The sequence below is a fragment of the Lemur catta genome, chromosome 10 (genome assembly GCF_020740605.2).
Source record: "Lemur catta isolate mLemCat1 chromosome 10, mLemCat1.pri, whole genome shotgun sequence".
In the NCBI taxonomy this organism is placed as follows: Eukaryota; Metazoa; Chordata; class Mammalia; order Primates; family Lemuridae; genus Lemur; species Lemur catta.
Window position 1 is genome coordinate 34,101,375 of NC_059137.1, and position 20,283 is coordinate 34,121,657.

The window sequence follows — 20,283 nt, forward strand, 5'->3', positions numbered from 1 at the left end:
AGATGGGAGAAGGGCAGGCACCATCCCGGCTGCCTGGAGGAAGGAGACACCCAAGTCCAACTTTGTCAGGGCCCATGTTCATTTTGGTATCATTAACCTGGGGAGGCAGCAGGGACAGCCCCTCAGGACTCCCAGGGTTTAGAAGTCGAAGGTGCTTTCACAGGGCATAGCAGCAGCCTCGGGAATCTGGGTGTCTTTAAATAACACTTCCAGGAACCAATCCTGACCCAAGACAGTGGCTGCCTTTCTACAGCTTTGGAGGAAAAGAAACATGTTCTGCTTTGGCTTAGCTTTCTGAGGTTTCTTTTGATCAACTATTAGGGACCTGTAGTTTTCTTTTTCAAACTCTGGAATTCCATCAGCACTAAGTTGGGGGAGAGGTACAAATGGAGTCAGGAAAGGCTGGACATTGCATCCTCAGCCCACCTTGGGGACCCTGTGAGCCATCCTTTACCTTAGCTTTGAGTCCTCCTGGGATCCTTGTTTCTGACCTCAGCATTCCTTTTCCTGCTGGTTTCTTACCAAGGGAAAAGATTTGCAATGCAGCTTTTATGGCTACAGCTGGGCCTCATTCCATAAACATTACTGCTGCCTATGAGGGCTTCAGTTTCTTTATTTACAATGTAGGGGCTGCACGGGGACTGCCACCCCTTTCCCGGCGGGCCCAGGTTAGAAGGTGTATGTGCAGAAGGTGCTGCAAGCTGGAAGGGGCTATGCACATGTGACTTGCTGCTCTGAGGAAGGTGTCCTGGCAGAGTGGTGCAGGGGTTCCTGGCCTTGGATTTGGGAAACCTGGGGTGATCACGTGGCCAATGCTGCACTTTGTCCCCTTGGCCCACCTGAGTTCACCTGCAGCTGGGGGGCTGGTCCCCAGCAGGCCAACAGCGTTCCCTGAACCCCTCTCTGCATGAGGGCTTTTTCTGGCTCCCCAGGGGGCTCCTGTCCTGCAAGTTGGCACAGACCAGCCATGTGGCAGTGTCAATGCCGGGCCAACCTCCACCAGCATGGACGGAGCCAGACCAGGTGGGACACCACTTTCAGGAGGCTGAGCCCATGGTGGTGGCCACACCTCAAGGCCCCTTCGGGATTTCTTTCCTCCCAGGCTTCTCTCCCCACGTCCTCACTCCTGCTTCTCGAGATCATCTCCAGAACAAATGACTTGCCTCCGAGTCCCTGCAAATTTTCGGGAAACCCCAAACATGGCTGAGGTTCTAAACTGGCAGTATCACTTTGAGCAGGTCACCTCAACTTTCTGGACTTGACTTTTCTCCGGGTAGAATGGAGGGGGAAAAGCCTACCTCATGACGTCGTTAAAAGATATAAAGCACGTGCAAGTGCAACTGACGCAGTCCAGACGCAAATCCAGTGGGAGTGACGGAGTTCACAAAGCCAAGGCAGGAGCAGGAGCAGCTTGTCCACATGACACACAGCGGTGCTGACAGCCGAGACCTGTGTGATTAGTCACTTAGCCATCGAAGGAGAGAAAATCAACAAGAAAGACAGCAGGATGGACGTCTCCAAGAAAATAATCTGATCACCACAGGATTAAAGAACCCCTTAGGAAAATTAAGGGGGCCTGGAAGATTTTTGTCAAAATGCTACAATTTGGTCAGACAATTATGTCACAAATACTAACCAACGTTAGATTAATTCTTTGTTGGGTCTAGGAATCAGTGCATAGTTGCAAATACAACCCTCATTTGTTACATATAAAATATAATTTTCCCATAACTTTTTTAAGTTAATTGATTTTTTAAAAATTAACAAAATTTATTTTTAATGATTATGGGTACATAATATTTGTATATCTTTATAGGGTACATGTGAGTTTTGATATAGGTATACAATATGAATTAATCAAATCAGGGTAATTGGAATACCCATCACCTCAGGCATTTAACATTTCTTTGTGTTAGGAACATTCCAATTTTACTCTTTTAGTTATTTTAAAGTATACCCTAACTTGCTGTTGATTATAGACACTTTGTTGTGCTGTCAAATATTGTTCATTCTGTCTAACTATCTAGCTATATTTTTGCTCCTGTTACCATCCCTGCCTTATCCCCCCTTTCCGCTACCCTTCCCAGCCTCTGGTAACCACCATTCTACTCTGTCTCCATGGGATCGAATGTTTTTAATACTTAGCTCCTACATATGAGCGAGAATATGTGAGCTATGTCTTTTTGTTCTTGGTTTATTGCACTTAACGTAATAAGCTCAGAGCCCTGCCTGGGGTCACCCAGCTAGAAAGAGGCTGAACAGGGACTAGGACCTATGTCCATCTGACTCGGGATTCCGCACTCCTTTCTCCAGTCCCATCCATGTCTCATAACTATTATTTCATTTTTCAAGATGAAGTGCCAAGCATGCCATTTGGAACTTATTTCCTTTGAAGTTCTGGTGTCTATTTTAAGTAACTGATTCCTGGTACTCACCATCCCTGCTAAGCACGTGGACCCCCCCCCACTTTCATGTGTGTCTTCCTCATTGCAAGTGAGCCCCACATGGGCAGGGACCACGCCATGTCCTGGCCACTGATGAAGCTATGGTGCCTGGCACAGACGGAAGGAGGAAGAGAGGGATGGATGGTGCGTAGCTAGATGGATAGAGAAGGAGTCTACATAAAAGGAGCATTTATTCGGGGTGGGGTGGCGGGCGTGACACGTAGAGGCCCTGGATGGTGCGCAGGGACTGCTTCCAGCTGTCCTTCCAGCGCTGCGCTTCCTTTACCTGACACATGTTGTCGTTCTGGATCCTCTTCAGCTCCTCCTCAAATGATGCTAAGTATTTCTGGAAGGCAGGGAGGAAGGCAGCAGGACGGGGCCACATGAGGAGGGATTTCTGGACTCTCTGCACTAGGGGAACGCTGGAGCCTGCTGACAGGTGGCTTTTAACCCATTCCAGGCACTGGCGAGAGTTCTACAAGGCATTTCTCATGTGATTTTCCCCACAGCTCATTTTACAATTGGGAAACTGAGGCTCAGAGCACTGCCTGGGGTCACCCAGCTAGAAAGAGGCTGAACAGGGACTAGGACCTATGTCCATCTGACTCAGGACTCTGCACTCCTTTCTAAACTCTGTCCCGCACTGCAGCCTGCCTGGGGCTCGGAGGTCCCAGTACCTTGGCAGGCTGAGCCCTCCAGGGCTCTCGCCCTCACTGCACTCAGTGGGCAGAGCTGCTCCCTCTGCCTGGGGCTTAGAGGGGCAGCTGGACAAGGGCCAGCCCTGGGCGGTTTGGCTTCTCCCAATAGTGGGACCAGCTGACCTCTGGGAAGGATGAAATTTCTCTCTGGGCACCAGGACCAAAGGTCCATGGATCTTCAGAGCTGAGAGGTCCCCTGAATGGTATCTGGGTGCAGTCTCCTCATAAGGCCAGCCCCACGGGATCAAATCCTGGCTCTCCCACCTTGTGGTGGCATAAAGGGGGCCTCAGTGACCTCATCAGTGAAATGGGGATAATAGTTCTACCTCCTTGTCGTGTTGTTAGGAGGACTCAGCTTGGTGCCTCATGTCAAGAACAGAAGCTACCAGCAAGTACTCAGGAACCGTCCCTGCTCCTGCTACTCTGTCCCCCGTGGGGAACCCTTTGCACCATTGCTTCTGTGCCTGTCGATAATGTTCCCCAGCTCTGACTGCCGTTCCTCTGGAAAGTCTTTCTCCAGCCCTGTCTGGGTGGGGCGTCCCTCGGCTGGGCTCCCACAGCACCAGGATAACACCTCTGACCCACGCCAGCAGTGGGATGGACATGACCCACAACACATCCTTATGTCCTGAGAGTTGAGAACTGCCACGTGGGCCAAATGTCAGGGTGACCAGTGATGGGAAGCTCCCCCCTTCCCAAGGCAGCCAAACGCAGCTGTGCTCCCTGGGGCAAGCCCACCCCTCCCTGTCTCACCAGGTACACAGCATCTCGGGCTTCTATGGCCGCCAGGTGGCCCAGGGTTGTTTTGGTGGTGAATATTGATGCTGTTTTCCGGAGAAGAATCTTGTTTTGAATGGTGACTTCGGTGGGTTTGATTCCTGGCCACTTCCTACAGACAAACATGTATGTGAAAGTCCCAGGGGCTTGTCTCCGTCATTCATGGTTCACCTACCACCTCGGTTGGAAAAGCTGAGCATTTCTTTAAAACAATTACCATGGCTCATGGCTTTAAACATTTTTTTTTTTTTGGTGGGGGTGGCCTGGCTGTGGGCCCAATGGCCCCTGGCTTTAAACACCTTAATGAAAAGGAAAAACCCTACTGAGCATTTAATGCTACACTTTTTAAAGTTCTGTTTTGTATTTCCACACTGTTTTAGTCACTGTGTGCAGGTAGTTTTGGGTTCTGTGTGGGGAAGGGGGAGCCACCCCTCAAGTTGTTTCCCTTTTCCTGGGCTTCAGTTTCCTCCTCACCCTGCCAGCCAGGCGGTAGCCACCATTCCTGGCCCATTTTTCCCTGTTATCTGTAAAGACCACTTCTGGGAACAGTGGGCAAAGCACGGCTTGGCTGCTTCCTGCAGAGTCACACTCTTGGGGTACAGGAGATAGTCACTGTGACGACGCTCTTCATATCTAACAGATAGCTGGAGTGGGTCACAGTGCCAGCAGTGACCCAAGACTGTGTCTCCCACTGAGATGGGCCTGCCTTTCACTGTGGGCCCCTTTGGCGGGTCCTTATCACATGAACTAATAGCTGTTGAGCTCTTGGTATATGCCCGGGGCACTCCATGTATCACCTCATTTAACTTTCCCTCTATAATAGCATGTAAGTAGACTGCCGTGCCCATTGAACGGATGAGGAACTGAGGCCCAGAACACAATGCCTCTCCCAGGCTACCAGGTCTGTCTGACTTCAGAGCCCGAGCCCCTAACCATTACACTGCCCTGCCCCCCACAGACACAGCCACTCATGGCAGCCTTTGGGCTCTTGGCTCTCACCTGCTCCCACGTTCAATCAGGGGCTTCTCACTCTCCTCCTCCAGGGACAGCCCAGAGAGTTTCCTCCGTATGAGGATTGACATTTTCTGCCTGGGGGGCTCCATCCCTGGCAGGCAAGAGACAGGTTACCGACTGCGGCCTCACCGACAGCCTAGGATCCTGGGACTTCCCCTGCCATGCTCCATTCAGAGATATGGGGGTTCACACCCCCCCCGCTCCCCACTTGCAGTCTCCGTAGCAGGCAGACCCCCTCCACAGAGAAGCTGAATGTGCCAGCTGTGCAGCTGCGGGCGGTGGCGGGGACAAGGGGTCTTTGCTTGGGAAATCTGAGGAGTGGTTTGGGCGCTATTCCCAGCTCCAAATCCCTGAGCCTGATGCTCTGACCTTCCTGCACCTTCTGTGAGTCCCCAAATATGCTTCTGTAGACTCTTCTTTGGCTTGTGCTAGCTCATATGGGTTCTGAACTAAGAACATCCCTTGGGACAAACACATTCAAGGTTGTCCATCGAATGTCCAACCTTGGATGTGCTTTCTTGACTGGGGAGAAAGGGATTCACCATGCCCAGCTAATTTTTCTATTTTTAGTAAAAGACGGGGTCTCATTCTTGCTCAGGCTGATCTTGAACTCTTGGCCTCAAGGAATCCTCCTGCCTTGGCCTCCCAAAGTGCTAGGATTATAGGCGTGAGCTACTACACCCAGCCTGAACATATATTTTTGAAAAAGTGTCCAAGTATTTTTCTGCTAGATAAATTCCTAGAATTAGAATGCTATTAAATAGATCAAAGGTATACACATTCAGAATGTTGACGGGACTGACAAATGGTTCTCCAAGAGAGAGTATCCATGTATACTCCCACCAAGGGTCCCTGTGGTGTCTCTGTTTCCTGACATTCTCACCAGGCCTTATTGTCACAAACTTAAAAACTTTGCCAGGCTATTGGTGAAAATGATATCTGAATATCTGAATAATGTTTACATTTGTGTTTTTCATCATCAGTGAGGTCAAGCATCTTTTACAGCCACTGGCCATATTCATTGCTTCTCTTCAGCCACTGGCCATATTCATTGCTTCTCTTCTGAAGCACGCGCGCGCGCGTGTGTGGTGTGTGTGTGTGTGTGTGTGTGTGTGTGTCTTTAAAAATTCGACCAGAGAGTTTTTTGTCCCACAGCAATATTCATTCTTTTTGTGACCTATAGGTTGTGAAGAATACCTTTCCAGTTTGTGGTCTCTGGAAAATTTTCTGTTTTTGTTTTGGCTACACAGAAGTGCCAGCCATTTCCTTCATGGCTCCTGGCTCTCATGTCATACTTAGAAAAGGTGTCCCTAACACCAAAAGTATGAAAATGTTTACCTCTAGGGTTTCATCTTCATATAATCTTTGACCCATCTGGCATTTGCCTTTTTCAATCACAAAATTCTTTTTAATGAAAACAAACAAATGCAAATTCATGAGTCCCCTCAGTAGAGAACCTGTTTTCACTCTGGTAGAGCTGAGGAAAGCAGAACCCTCCCCTCCCTGACCTACCCCTCACCAACCCCCTGGGGCCAGGACGCAAGGCTGGTGGTGCCGCTTACTTGCAACCTGGACGTCATCAATGGTGACCACTTCATCCAACTGCATCAGGAACTTCTCGGTGAAGGCAGCCAAGCTGGCTATGAAACACCGGCTGTTCTTCCAGGTTGATTCCTGGAAGAAACATGGTGAGCACAGTCCTGCAGGGAGAGAAACTGCCCTCCAAGGCTGGCTGGCGGAGGGGCCAGGTGGACTCCACTGGGAGGATGTGGGGAGCCGGCCGGTGAGCCCAGACCAAAGCCGTGCGTCAGTTGTGTCTGAGCTAACCGGCATCTGGTCCTCAGCCAGGAGGCCTCTTCCAAGAGGCAATTGGCTTGAAGATAAGAAATGATTCAGAAATGGCCAAGGAACACACACAGACAACTCACAGAAGAGGAAATACAACTAAACATGGATCGTGAAAAAAAAGTCATTATTAGTAATTTTGTAGTTAAGTATTTTAGAAATCAAAGAGGATACACGTTAGAATATCCAATAATGACCATTTTCACCTACAGAATCCAGCTACTTTCATGCCTACTTTGGCCAAGGTGCCAACCAAAGGCTGCACACAGTGCTGTCAGTGGCTGTCCACTGGGGCCATCTTTCTGGAGGGCGCCGGGCTGGGGACTCAGTGGCACCACTGACCTCCAGCTTCTCCCTGTTTATCCTAATCAGGTTGTCCAGCTTTTCCTGTCTTTTCTCTTCTGCTAAGCGTAGAGACTCCAATTCTTGGAAGTGTGTGGGGTGTCCAAGACTTGGATGGAGCTTCTGGGCATTTTCATCCTTCAATCAAACAATCAAGAATTCAGCAGAGATTTCAACCCAGTCTTGAAGTCAGGACCAAAAAAATCACTGGCCTATGTCCTTTGTCAATTATGATCATGGCCAGGCTGATGTGTCCTCTGACCTGGATGTGTGGGGGCCATGGTGGGCAGAGGAGTGGCAGAGAGGGCAAGCCAGGGGCTTGGCTGGAGCTGACTTGGAGGGCTCAGAAGAGGGCAGGCTGAGCATCTGCCCAGCACAATTGGGCCTTTAGTCCAATGAAATCAGCAGCATCCCTGTCCCACAGCTCCAAGGACCAGTGTGGACAATCTCAAAGACTACATCCCCACCGAACCCAGCAGACCACCCATTAAATCCAATAAGGAGTTCACTGAGCACCTTCTGTGAAGAACTTACTGGCTTAGTTCTTATTTCACCAATGCCGCCTGGCCCTCAGCCCCCATCTGATAATCCCAAGCCTGGCTTATCTCCTTCCCTTGGACTTGGCTCTGCCCACGACCTGCCTCCATTTCTGAACTCCCAGGACCCCTGGTCCTGTAGTAGAAGGGCTGGGATTCCCTCACCTTTCTTTTCTCCAGCTTCTTCTGCTGTTCTTCAAACTGTCCTCGGATCTCTTTCACAGAGGTGCAAAATTTTTTCCAGTGGTGCTCCTTGAAATTCTCTGTCACCTGCCAACACACCTGGGGCAGCAGCTCCTCAAATCTCCTCATCTGGGCCCGTAATTCTGCAGGAATTGAGGACAGGAGACAAGGAAGGGAACAGGTTAGAATCAAGTTGCTGAGGTGATCTCACCAACAAAGATCCAAAGCAGTTTCCCGAAGAGAAAACCTTGGTCTCCAATGTGGTAACAGCTATTCCATCAAAAGGAGACCTGCAGCCAAACCAGTATAGGAAATACCGGCTTAAACAAGTTCAAAGGGCTTCTCCTCTATATTCTGCAGACTTTCAGTTCATTTAAAATGCATTGAGTCTTTCAGCATTTCTGGAAAGTTTTCATCCATTATCTCTTCAACTATTGCCTTGACTCTAGTCTCCTCCCTCTCTCTTTGTGCCTTCAAACAGCATATGTTAGACATACTCTTTCATCCACATCTCTTCCCCTCTCCCACATTTTCATCTCTTTGACTTTCTGTGCTATATTCTGGATGTTTTCATGGATCTGCCTTCCAGTCCACCAATTCCACTTTCAGCTGTGTATAACCTGGTAGTAAAGTCACTGACGGTTTTAAAATTTTAACTCTTAATTTTTCTTTTATAGAAGTTCTATTTAATTGTCTTTTACATCTACTTGCTCATTTTAATAGTCTCTTGCTCCCTACTCATGTTTCCAATTCCATCTTTTATTTAACTATAAGTGTATTATTTTATATTCTGTGTCTGATACTTTTAATATCTGAAGTCACTGGTCTCATTCTGTTGCACCTTGCTCAAGGTGTTTTGTTTCCTTGTGCTTGTTGGGGCTTTATTGTTGTTGTTGTTTGTTTATTACTGTGAGCTCTTATTCTGGGCATTTTATTTGTGGGAATCCCTTGAGGCCTGAGTTGAAGGCGCGGGTTTTTCTAGAGATGATTTGTAGTGTCTCCAATAAGTAAGCTTCTGGATACCACTAACACAAGATCATTTTACACTAAGGTATCAGACTGAGGTCCTTTGGATGCTCCACAAAAATAAAATTGAATTCATGTTTAGATAACCTGTGAATTCAGGTTTAGAAACAACATGAGGTATCAAATAAAAATATAGAAAACAAAAGAAACCACATAAAGGCTGACTTATAGTTCTGGATTCTCATTGGAGTTTTTTCTTTTTCTTTTTCCTTCACTCAGTACCAAGGTTTTTCATAAGACAGTTTCCTTCTAGTTGCTAGAGGGAGAGAGAGAGAGGAGCTTGGTTTGTGTCTCATTCACCTTACTTTGCAGGTGGAGCCCTGTGGCGTTCCAGCTTTAGGTGGTTTGTCTCCTTTTAGACTTCCCACCTTGGGGGGTCAGTAGATTTGTCTCCTGTTCCCAGTGCCCTGGAGGCCATGAAAATGGAGTCTCGAGTTTACTTGGAAGTCAGCAAATTACCCCTAGGGCAATAACCAGAGTTCCTGTTCAAACTCAAGTTATTACTCAGAGTTTCTATTTTCATTTATTTTTTGGCTTTTGCATGTTTCTTACTTTACAGATATCTCATCAATACATTTAAAAGATTTTATCACAAAAATATTTTCTCCAGCATATTACATGTCTTCATTGGGAGAGTTGGTCAGGATACTGGCCTGCCAAACTACAGAAAAACTGGAAGTCTTGCTTAATGTGAATTGTGAATCGACTAGAGGGACACAATCTACAGCACTTTCCAAACCCATTTGACCACGGAACCTTTGAGGATGATCATGTAGGATGGGATCCCACAGAGCTCACTTGGGGAAGTTCTGAGCTAAAGAAACAAAACATTATCTGTAGTTTCCATTCCAATCATTCAACAACCATAGCAATGAGAGCTACCATTGATTATTCCCTGTACATGCCAAGTGTGTGCAAGGGACTTATTCCTCAAAAAGGCTTCTATGGTGAGTGTTATTATCTCCAGTATACAGACAAGGAAACTGAGGCTAAGGAGGTGAGATCATGTGGCCAAGGTCATACAGCTGGGAGATGGCAGTGTTGGGTCCTGGCCCCAGGTCTGCTATTGGAACCACCCCTTATAAAATTAATAAAGGACCACAAAGAGGGAACTGTGGTGGGGGCCTGAACTCTGCAAAGCTATAGGCACAGGTAAAATGCATATATAATCAGCCATTGTTCCCTAGCTTGTTTTCCTATAATTGCTACTCAGTAGTCACATAGCTGATGGTCATAAAGGTTCTTAGCTTTCTTCATTATGCCCAGAGATGCCATCAGTCTTGTGAAACCTAGGGCTAGTTTTTGAGATGTCTTCCAGGCCCTGCATTCCAGTAGACTGGCCGACCCACCTAGACCAGTGGCCCATACCAAGGAACTGATTCAACTGGACTTGCAACCCCCACCCAAGGACTGACTCAGCGCACAAAGACAATTTCTTCACTCCTGTGGCTCTACTCTGAACTCAGCCAATCAGCAAACCCAACTGCCTTGCCCTTTGCCCACCAAATGTCTTTAAAAACCTTTCTCCCAAATTCTTGGAGAGATGGCTTTGAGAACATGATCCCATCTCTTTTCAGGCACCTGTAATATGAAACCCTTTCTCTGTTGTAACACCTGCTGTCTCAGTGTACTGGTTTCCTCTTGAGCAGCAGGCAATGAACCTGGTTGTGCTGTACCACTATCCCCTAATCTCTCCTACTTCTCCCCAGGTGGCCTCTGAAATAATACAGCACACCACAGCAAAATGTGGTAGATCCATACAATGGAATATTATTCAGTGATAAAAAGAAATAAGGTTTATGCAGGCATAATAATACTTTTGCATAAACCTTGAGAACATTATGCAAAATGAAAGAAACCAGTCACAAAAAAAAAAGATCACATACTATACGATTCCATTCACATGAAAGCACAGAATAAGGAAGTCTATAGAGGCAGAATGTAGATTAGCAATTGCTTAGCCCTGGGGAGAGGAAGGGAGGATGGGGTTTCTAAAACTGATGGTGGTGGTGATGGCACAACTCCAAATAAACCAAGAACCAATGAATTGTACACTACATGGGTAAATTGTGGGGCATGCAAGTATCTCAATAAAGCTGTAGAAAATATCTGTAGAAGGAAAAAAATATTTGTAGAGGTACAAATTACCATATTTCTCAAGAAATGTGAACTTCTTTTTGCATTTTTTTCCCCCAGTTAAATCAGATCATTGTTTTTACCTAACTGAAGAGGTCAGCTTTTCACAGGGAGGCTTCTCTGTCTCCCCAGTGACTTCCGAATCAGGAAGGTAGGATCCAGGCCCCAAGGCCAAGGCCGAGCTCCACCAGCCCACTCACCACCCCTGCTGCAGCTTCCCACACACACCCACGAGGCAGGAGTTGTGGTACTCCTCCACCTGGCTCTGGTACTCCAGGATCTTCTTGCAGATGTTCTCGGCACACTGGTCGAAGGTTTCATACATGCAGTCAGGCCTGGTTATTGGACGCTGCCTCTCTTTGCGGTAAAAATCCTGCCAGAGAGGATTGACTGTGTGTGGACGAGGACCTGCTGTGGGACTCTGGCCCTTGCCCCTGGGATCCACCAGCCCACACCTCCTAGCCTTTGTGTATACCGTCCCCTATGCTGGGGATGCTCTTCCTCCCTGGCTACCCTTGTCACCTCCCCGGCTGCCCTTGTCACCTCCCTCCATATGCCATGGCCAACCCTCGTTATTTCTCAAGTGAGTGAGTGGCAAAATCCTATATGTCCTTTGAGACTCAAATCCAGGGAATCTCAAGTCAGTGACCAGGCTGGGAACGTGCCAGGAAACACCAAGCTGGGTACGGGCCATGGACTACAGAGGTAGATGAGCCAGAGACCTTGCCCTGGAGGAGGCAGACAGCCCCGTGCAAAGTGGATAGGAGACCACACCAGCACCACTGTGCAGGGGATGCGGGGACAGGCGGCTGGGCAGTGACTCTGGGAGGCCCCCCAGGTGCCCCCTTTCACAGCCCCACCCCTCTCCCTGTGCCCCACCACGTCTGCTGGCCTCTGGCTGGGCACTGGGCAACTCAGGGACAGGCTGGGCTTGTTCCTCTTGGCAAACCCACTTTGTGACATGTAGTCAGCATTCAAGAAATTCTCAGTGAGCAATTCAATGAATAATGAATGAATGCTGAATGAATGAGGTTTAGTTTCTAGGAGAAAAAAACACCACAGGAGATGATAGAAGTTGGGGAGCCAAGGTCATTGGGGATGGAGTCTTCTCTTTCTTATGTCCCCCTAGTGGCCATGACCAGCAGGCTGCAGAGGGCAGAGGCAGCTGGGCCCCGTGGGCAGAGGTCCTCACCTCTGCGACGGTCAGCAGGTGCTCGTTGCTCTCCCAGAGGAAGGTCAAGATGGTCCCTTTAAAATCCCTGTAACACACACCAGGCAGATCCCTGAGGGTCCTTGTCTAGACATACCAGTGTGAATAAAACCAAATGAACAGAACTTTCCAAGTGCTCTGTTTTGTCCTGTTACTCCTGAAATCACTGCCCCAGGACTTTTGCACACCCTGATTCCTCTCCATAAAAGCTGCTAACTTTCTTCTTGGTTGTGTTTGCTCCTGCTCTTCCTCAGATCTTGGCTCAGCACCCATTTCTCACCTTCTTGTTCTGATGCTGTCAGGGTGGCCCTTAGCCCCACAGCACTCTAATCAGGAGTAGGGATTTATCCGTGTGCCTGGCTGGTTTTAACCTCCCTCGCTCCCAGCAGACTGTGAAGTTCACTAGGTGTTTAAAATAGTGAATGGGCTGAAACATTGGGCTGAAACAGCTCCACTGCCTGGGGTTTCTATGTGAGCAAACTCAAACCCAACTCAGAGTGAATGGCTATAGTCTAGGAAAATGAAACCTAGCCAACGAGGGACTTTTCCACTTAACTAAGCAAATATTTTCTTTGTCTTGTTTCCTTGAACAACTAATAAGAGTTTTCCCGTCTACCCCTCAGTGGAGCCTGAACTGCTTGGGGTCTGGCACTGCCTGATTCATGAATTACTGTCTGCTCAAATAAACTCGTTAAGATTTTAACGTGCCCGACTTCACCTTTGAGCACAGGACACAGACTGTGTGTGTCTGCTCTTGTTCACTGTGGAATCCCTCGCCCCAGGGCAGTAACTACACCTGCCAGTGCCTTGGGATTGGTTGAAAAAAGAAAGAATGATTACTTATAAATAGTAATCAAATGAACAGGACTTTGGGTAGGACCGCACACCCTCCTGCATCGAACTACAAAAAATAGAGTCGAGGTGTCAATGGTGTAGGAATATCTTGGTGTGTGGACAAGGGAATGTCTAGCCACTGGCTTGTGGGTGACGTCTGGGCTGCCTAAAGTAATGGCCACCCTTCTCTGCACGGTTCCCAATCCCCAGGGATGAGACCCCCCCCCCAGGTGAAAGGGCTGCTGAGAAGGGGGTGCTGTATGGGAGCTCCTGATTGGAGGGAGTGGGGGCTCCTTTGTGGAGCTTGACTGTCTCCAAGGGCTTTCCCTTTGCTGAACTTGAGACTTTACACGTTCGTTTGAAATGAAGCTGTACTAAGTGAACCAGCTCTGGTTTTAAACACTGAAATTACAATAAAGGAAAAGAGAAATTGCCGGGGGTGGCGTGGGGGGGAATTGGAAAAAATTACTAAAAACCCAAAACCTCAAAGGGTCTGCTGCCCTGCCACCAAAAAATGTTTAGCTTGGAAAATGTGCAATTTTGGTGAAAAAGACTCTCAGCAAATGTAGGTGAAATGGGCTGAGATGAAATGACCTCGGGCCCCCCATCCCCTTTCTTAGCTTTCTATTTTTCCCCTCAGCTGAGTCAGACTTGCGCCCCCCCCCCCCCCCCCCCGCAACAACAGGGTAACTGCAGTTAAAGGCAAAGACGTTGTCACTTACTCTGCAGGAGGCGGCGGCTTTTCCCCAAGCACCTGGTACTTTCTGTCCATTTTATTGGGCTTGGTGTGCCTTGTGAAGCTGTGGGACAAAGGCGGCTCAGTGCTCAGGAGGCTGGGGACAGATGAAGGCAGGTCTGAACCTACAGGAGCCCCGCCTGGGCTGCTGGAGGCACTGGGCCCGCCCGTGGGCAACCGGACTCCCATTTCTGGGTCTGAGCCCTTCGCGATGATTTCCTACTCCACAACGGCTGTGAAGACCACCTTATCCTAGGGTGAAACCTTTGCCACTAAAACAAAATCAAGGCTGCTGAGAGAAGGCAAGGGGCAGAGGTGCTCAGGCCCAGCAATTTGCACCCTTGCTTCCCTGGGGTGAGGACCCAAAGAGAAAGACCCAAGGAGTCACAGGTAGGTTTGCCAGATACATCGAATAACAATGCAGTCCACCCATTTAAACTTGAATTTCATATAAGCAAAGAGTAATTTTTAATATAAGTATGTCCCATGCTATATTGGGACATACTTACACTAACAAATTAGCTGTTGTCCAGTTTAGCTGGGCACCTTCTCTTTTATGTGGCAACTCTAGTGACATGGACTTCATGTTATAGCCTCTTAGAGACTGAATATAGACATGGCTGATGGCTGGATCATATGTACAAAATAGAGCTCTGACCCACAACCTGCAGCAACCTTTGCAGGAGACCAACCCCCTTATCTAGGACAAGCAGCCCAGGAAGCCAGCCTTCCAGAAGTCAGAACTGCAGGGAGCCAGAGTGTTATCTCCAGCGACCATCCAGGAAGCTAAACAACATCTCCTGTAACAATAGCCCCAGAACTTGATTAATAAGCAACACTTCCCTAAGTTTTGTACTCATTTCCAACTTGGGACCAACCAGAGAAGGTCAAATATGCCCCTGCAGCCCACTGCATAGGTTGCTCTGCAGCCTCCAGTGCCCCAGGCTGACAGCTCCAACCAGGGCACAGCTGCAGAGGAAGGGGACGCTTCACAGTCCTCTGCCTGCCCTGGAGGCTCTGCGGAGAGCCCCTGATGGTGGCCAACTCCCCGCTATAGCTTTTGTCCCTCTCACTCGGCTGACTTTGCTTCTTCCCACAGTCTAACCACCCTGATGCAGCTTAGTGGGCAGAGCACCAAGGCCCAAGACTCCTGTGGCTCCATGACATCACCCCAGGAAAGCTATCTGCTCCAGGGCTCCAACTGTCCCTCTTTCTAACCACGACCACGAGTGTGGGAGGTAGCAGGGCTGAGACACCAAACTGGGATCAAACTCTCAGACATGCTCTTTAGGTGGGGGTTGTAAGTGAGCCATGTCCCTCTGCTCGGGAGATGAGCTCAAACCCGACGAAAGCCAGCATCGGAGCTGGCCTATTCTGAGACAGCATCTGGGAAAGCAACAGGTTGTCCCCTGCCTTTGAGGGGACAGGCTGGAGTTGGGGAGGGGTGCTGGGCAGCCCTGTGCCCTACCTTCCTGCAGAAGTGGTGCTGGCAATGGGCATGGCCTTCTTCCCAGAGCTTTCTGGCCAGTTCCGACGCTTCGGGCCTTTGGGTGACAAGAGCCAGGATGAGAGTGAGGATAGGAGGTGAGGACAGGCCACTCAGCACCACCGGCTTCCCCACTGCTGACCCTAGACCACAGGCCTCTGTGTCTCTACCTGTCTGGGACCGATCTTTGTCAGACTGGTCTGGCCATTTTGTGCTGGAAAGTACAAAACCAAAGGAAAGGATGTGAGCTTTTCCACAGTGACCATGAGGAAAGCTCAGGACAGGCTGGGGGCAGCATCCCAGCTGGTCCCTGGGAGTCCTATCATGGGCCCCATTTCAGATGAGGAACTGAGGCTCTGAGTGGGAAGCCCCTTGCTCAAGGTCACAGGGGGACCCCGGTGTGTGGGGCTCCCCAAGCCAGTCCCTGAAGGTTCAAGGCCATGGGCCATGGTGGCAGGGCCCCAATGTGCACCCCAGGGCCACTCACTGCAGGATCTTCTTGACCACCTCCACAGCTGGGTCTTCAATCATGGGCTTCCCCATGCGGCTTGGCAGGGCAAAGGACTCAGGGGTGACCTGCCCCTCCTTGGACTCCTCTTCAATGACTTCTGAAGATACCACAATGCCACTTTCCTCCTCCAGGTCAGTCAAGATGGTGTCCTGCCGTCCAGAGAGAAGGGCTGAGTGTGTGGAGACCAGCCCACGTGTGAGTCCGGGTTCAGACCCCAGCACCTCCTCATCCAAATGGTGTGGCCGGAGGCAAGCTGGCCAACCTCGTCGAGCCTCTGTCTTCTCTTTTTAAAGTGGTAGAGGTCATGTCTCCCTTAGAGGGTTGTTCATTCATTTGTCTGTTCATTCATGCCTTTAAAATGTTTCCCGAGTACCTGCTCTCCACGAGGTTCTGCCTGTGTTCTGGGGACATGGGCCAAGAGGTCACCTATGATCCCTGCCCTCACGGAGCTTGTAGTCTCATCAGAAGAGACAATGTTTAACTTGCACTTATACCAATAAACCCTTGGTCAAAATTTAGACCAGTACTATGAAAGCAAAGTTCCAGCATCTTCTGTGAGACTGAAGTGAGACCTGCAGAGGTGCCCAGGCAGCGTTTTTGGTGAAGTGGATGAGGGAATGTGTGAGTGCCAGGCTGAGCAAGTGGCCAACTCCCTGCAGGCAGGACCTTGAAGAAAGGGTGGAATCTGTGGCCACAGTAAGAGCTTAGTCAGGCTGGTCCCTGTTTCATTCCAAGTCTCATCTCAGTGGTGGCCTGTCAGCCCCTTGACGGAGGGGTCCAGGCTAGACCCATGGAGCCTCCCCCCTGCCAGGTGCTGCACTAACAGAGGTGGGCGGATGCCTAGTGCTGGCTGCGTGGTGGGAGGGGCCTCTCTGCAGGAGGAGGGCTGGTCAGCGCTGGACGGTGTGAGCAGGGCCTGGCAGTGCTGCAGCAGCTCTCTGGCCCTGAAAGTGGGCTGAGCCCCTCTGTGGGTAAAGCCCTGGGGGAGGAGTGGGTGAGGGGGAGGGAAATACAGGCTCCGCCCTGTCAGGCTCATGTCTCAGCCTCTTAAATGGGGGCCTCACTGTGTGGTCTGTGTGCTCATGGGGAAGTGGGTGGTGCTGCGAGGGCCAGGAGACCCCAACCCAGACCAGGGGGTGGGAGAAGGTGGGGGAAGTGATGTCCTTGGCAGGGTAAGAGGGATGAAAAGGCACGTAGGACAGGCCACCGAGGCTGCTGCGTGTATCCAGTTAAAGGGTTTGGACCTTACCTGAGGGCGGGGGGGGTGACATGGTCAGACCTCCGACGACGTGTGGTCTGGTTGCAGCTCAGGGAAGGAACCACAGGGGATGAGCAAAGACATGGGTGGCCAGGTGGGTGGGAGGCAGCAGGTCTGGGTGAGGTGGTGGGGCTGGCATGGGGAGAAGCCTGGGTGCAGGTGGGTAGGAAGGGGCTGAGAGGTGGGGCTGGCCAGAGAGCCAGTGGATGGGGTAAGTTGAGGGTGCTGATGGTGGTGCCAGGGAAGTGGCCCACTCAGGATTAGAATCCAGATCTGACTCCCTGTGTATCATTCCACGGCATCTCAGTGGGCCTGGTATCCCGCAGAGCCCTGCCGGTCTCCAGGGAGCCCAGACAATAGCTCACCCCCCTTCCCTGCAGCCCCATCCCACTCCTTACGGTAAAGACCACTTGCGTGACAGACGCCGTGTCCAGCTTGCAGTTGAGGTACTGAATCCTCTGGCTCAGTCTTTCTTTCCAAGTTCGGACAAAGCCAAGGAGGTCTTCTGTGCTCACTACCTAGTGAGGACAGGGGGAAGGAAGACCGAGGAAGCAGCCTGCAGGAGAGCAGGCCGATTGTACCAGCACTGCAGGAATGGGGGCTGGGCCGGTAAGGATGCCTCCTGGTTCCATGGCGGCCCCTCACTAGCAGGGAGGGCCCAGGGCAGTGGGGACACTGGGCTGGCTCTCCTAGGTGGCTGCACTGAGCCAGCACACACTTCACTGAGAGGGGCATCGGGAGTTTTGTTCCTGGTTCTACTGGTTCAACTCCAGGCAAATGGCTTGAACTTGCTCAGCTCAGTCTCCCCATCTGTAAGATGGGGACACAGGATATTGCCCAGGCTCTCCTCTGACTCTAACATTCTGTGTTTAGAAGGAAACATTTGGTCCAGGTGGTGAGGGTGTGTAGGAGTGTGCAGGAGGGCAATCTGGCCGTCTCCATGACAACGTCTAACAGGCACCCACCCCCTTGGAGCAGCACCCCACAGGTGTGCAGGGATGCAACGCGAGGATCTTCTCCCTCGCCACATATGCCAGGCACTGCTATCGCTGGCAGACTGTCGAACCAGCCTCCTCCATCAACACGGGAACGCCTGCACCACCACACTCACGTGTTCCTCACCTGACCGGGAGGCTGGGCAAGCCCCTGGCACCTGCTCGACACCCTGACAGGAGAGGACAGAGCAGGGGGTGGGAAGTGAGGAAATGCGAGAGACTAAATGTTTCTGCTCGGGAGAAGCAGAGCCTGCCCAAAACAGCCTGTTGAAGGGTCACAGCAGATTCACCTTATTTCTCCCTTGCTCCTCAGTGAGTGGACTCAGAAGCAAGACCAGGTAAGTCACGGGCAAAATACAGGAACCACCTTTCCTCTGCACATCTGCACTGCAGTGCCAGTAATCTCAGTGGATGTACAGAAACACATGAATGAATGAATGAATGAATGTATCAGGGTTTAGAGTCCAAAATGAAAATAGGGTGAGGGACATTTATTCTGCACTTGATGCTTTGCGGATGTTTGCACTTTTCTCAACAATCATGCAATACCATACAAGAAAAAGCAATAAAGAAAGAAAAATAAATGTCCTTTTAGTGCTAGCAATAGAACCACAACTCAGCATCACTGAAATGGAAGAGAAAGGACAGAGGATGGTGAGGAAGAGGCTTCCCACCCCAGAACCCTCAGGCCGGGGTGTCTGGTTCTGGGAGCGCCTAGCTGAGCTGTTAAGGAAAGGTTTCTCGGGGTGGCCTGGGCACACGTGGAATGGGGCACAGAGATGTGCACTTGTGGCAGAAAACAAGCACAAAGACAGCCAGAGACCTGCTCTGCGGATCGGGGCCCAGCAGGCACTTAGAACCATGCCCCTCCCGAGCTCTGCTCCAATTCTGACTTTACATGGTTTAGACAGAAAAAAATAAGTTTATCTGCTATGAGATCAAAAGAAACAAGTGAAAAGTCGAACAAAAGCAGTTGCTGAGAGGGCAGAGATCTGCTTCAGTCATGTACCAGGCTGAGCTCCCATTAGAGCAAGGGACACCTGGTGACATCCTGGGGGCAGTGAGGTCAGAGGAAGCCAGACTCCGGCCCCCATCCACATGCCTGCCTGGTGGGCAGTGGGGTGGAGGATGGTGGCTGGTTCCTCTTCTCTTCCTTCCTTCATTCCTTTGAGTAAAACACGGGCTAAGTAGGAAGGCCCTGGGACACCCTGTGCTGCAGAAATCCTGTGCACACATGTAAGTTTATTTCAAGGTCACAATTCTAGCATGACACATCTTTATTATTCACATGTAGAATCTCTTGAGCACTTACTGTTTTATCACCCTTTGGGTCTCGACAAGTTTCTATCTTGCGCTGAAGCTGTTCCAGAGAAGAATTTAATTGATCTGTTTGCAAATTGGATTTTGCCACCTGGAAAACCAGAGGTCCCCAGATTTTGTTTCTAGAATACATATTGTGATCAGGAAAATGTTCAGCAAAGCATATTATCTGAGAAATTGATTAAGCACTGAAAAAATGAAACCAGGAAAGAAGTACGGTTTTACCAGAAACTAGATCAATACAAATTTAAAGGATATTTTTTTCCTATCAAATGATAACATCTAAAGACAACTGGCACCCCAGAGTGTGATGAGGGAGTTGGGAGAAGGACAGGCTCCTGCTCTAACCACCCAGGGCCAAGTCTGTGAAATCCACCTAGAAAGCTTAAAGAGCCTTAGAAGGTTCAAGTTCTGGTCCAGGTTTCTAGCTGTCAGGATACACCCTGTGGACGCAGAGTGTCTCAGGCAGGTGTCATACCGAGAAGTGAAATCCACTAAATGTTCTTCCGGAAAGGAATGCTTAAGTAACAACCGTAACACATTCACGAGAGGAAAGCTATCAAAACAGTGTTTTTGAAGACTCTTTAAAGATTATACAGCTTATAAAACTGAATAAATAACCAGAGGCCAATTTTGATATATCCCCATCTTTTCATGTATAGAAAAAAGCTTAAAGATAAATCAAAATGTTAGACAGGGGTTATGACTATGTAGTAGAATTATGGATTATTTTTTTACTTTTTGTGTTTGTTCTATACTTTCAATATTGTCCACGATGGAAACATCTTTTGCTTATCATATGTGTCATATATTAAAAAATACAACCCTTGTACACTGTGAACAGTCCACAAATATCAGCTCAGGAGGAGGAATGTGTGCCAGCACCAGCTGGAGCCCATTAAGAATACACTCCTTCACCGAGGGTAGGGTGA

At 49.6% G+C, this 20,283-nt stretch overlaps 1 protein-coding gene across 1 annotated transcript in view; it reads right to left on the reverse strand.

Moving 5' to 3' along the window:
• Positions 1-2,618: 2,618 nt before the first annotated feature.
• The window catches only part of CCDC180 (coiled-coil domain containing 180), a 52,880-nt gene continuing 35,215 nt past the window's right edge, over positions 2,619-20,283 (reverse strand). Inside the window, exons 26-39 of the mRNA XM_045562512.1 lie at positions 19,344-19,442; positions 17,435-17,554; positions 15,755-15,927; positions 15,438-15,481; positions 15,250-15,325; positions 13,768-13,878; positions 12,194-12,260; positions 11,230-11,374; positions 7,822-7,982; positions 7,121-7,258; positions 6,496-6,607; positions 4,919-5,024; positions 3,896-4,031; positions 2,619-2,790 (exon numbers count right to left, since the gene is read on the reverse strand). Coding sequence (XP_045418468.1) covers positions 2,635-2,790; positions 3,896-4,031; positions 4,919-5,024; positions 6,496-6,607; positions 7,121-7,258; positions 7,822-7,982; positions 11,230-11,374; positions 12,194-12,260; positions 13,768-13,878; positions 15,250-15,325; positions 15,438-15,481; positions 15,755-15,927; positions 17,435-17,554; positions 19,344-19,442 — 1,644 coding nt within the window. The 3' untranslated portion in view covers positions 2,619-2,634. The remainder of the gene's footprint in view (positions 2,791-3,895; positions 4,032-4,918; positions 5,025-6,495; positions 6,608-7,120; positions 7,259-7,821; positions 7,983-11,229; positions 11,375-12,193; positions 12,261-13,767; positions 13,879-15,249; positions 15,326-15,437; positions 15,482-15,754; positions 15,928-17,434; positions 17,555-19,343; positions 19,443-20,283) is intronic.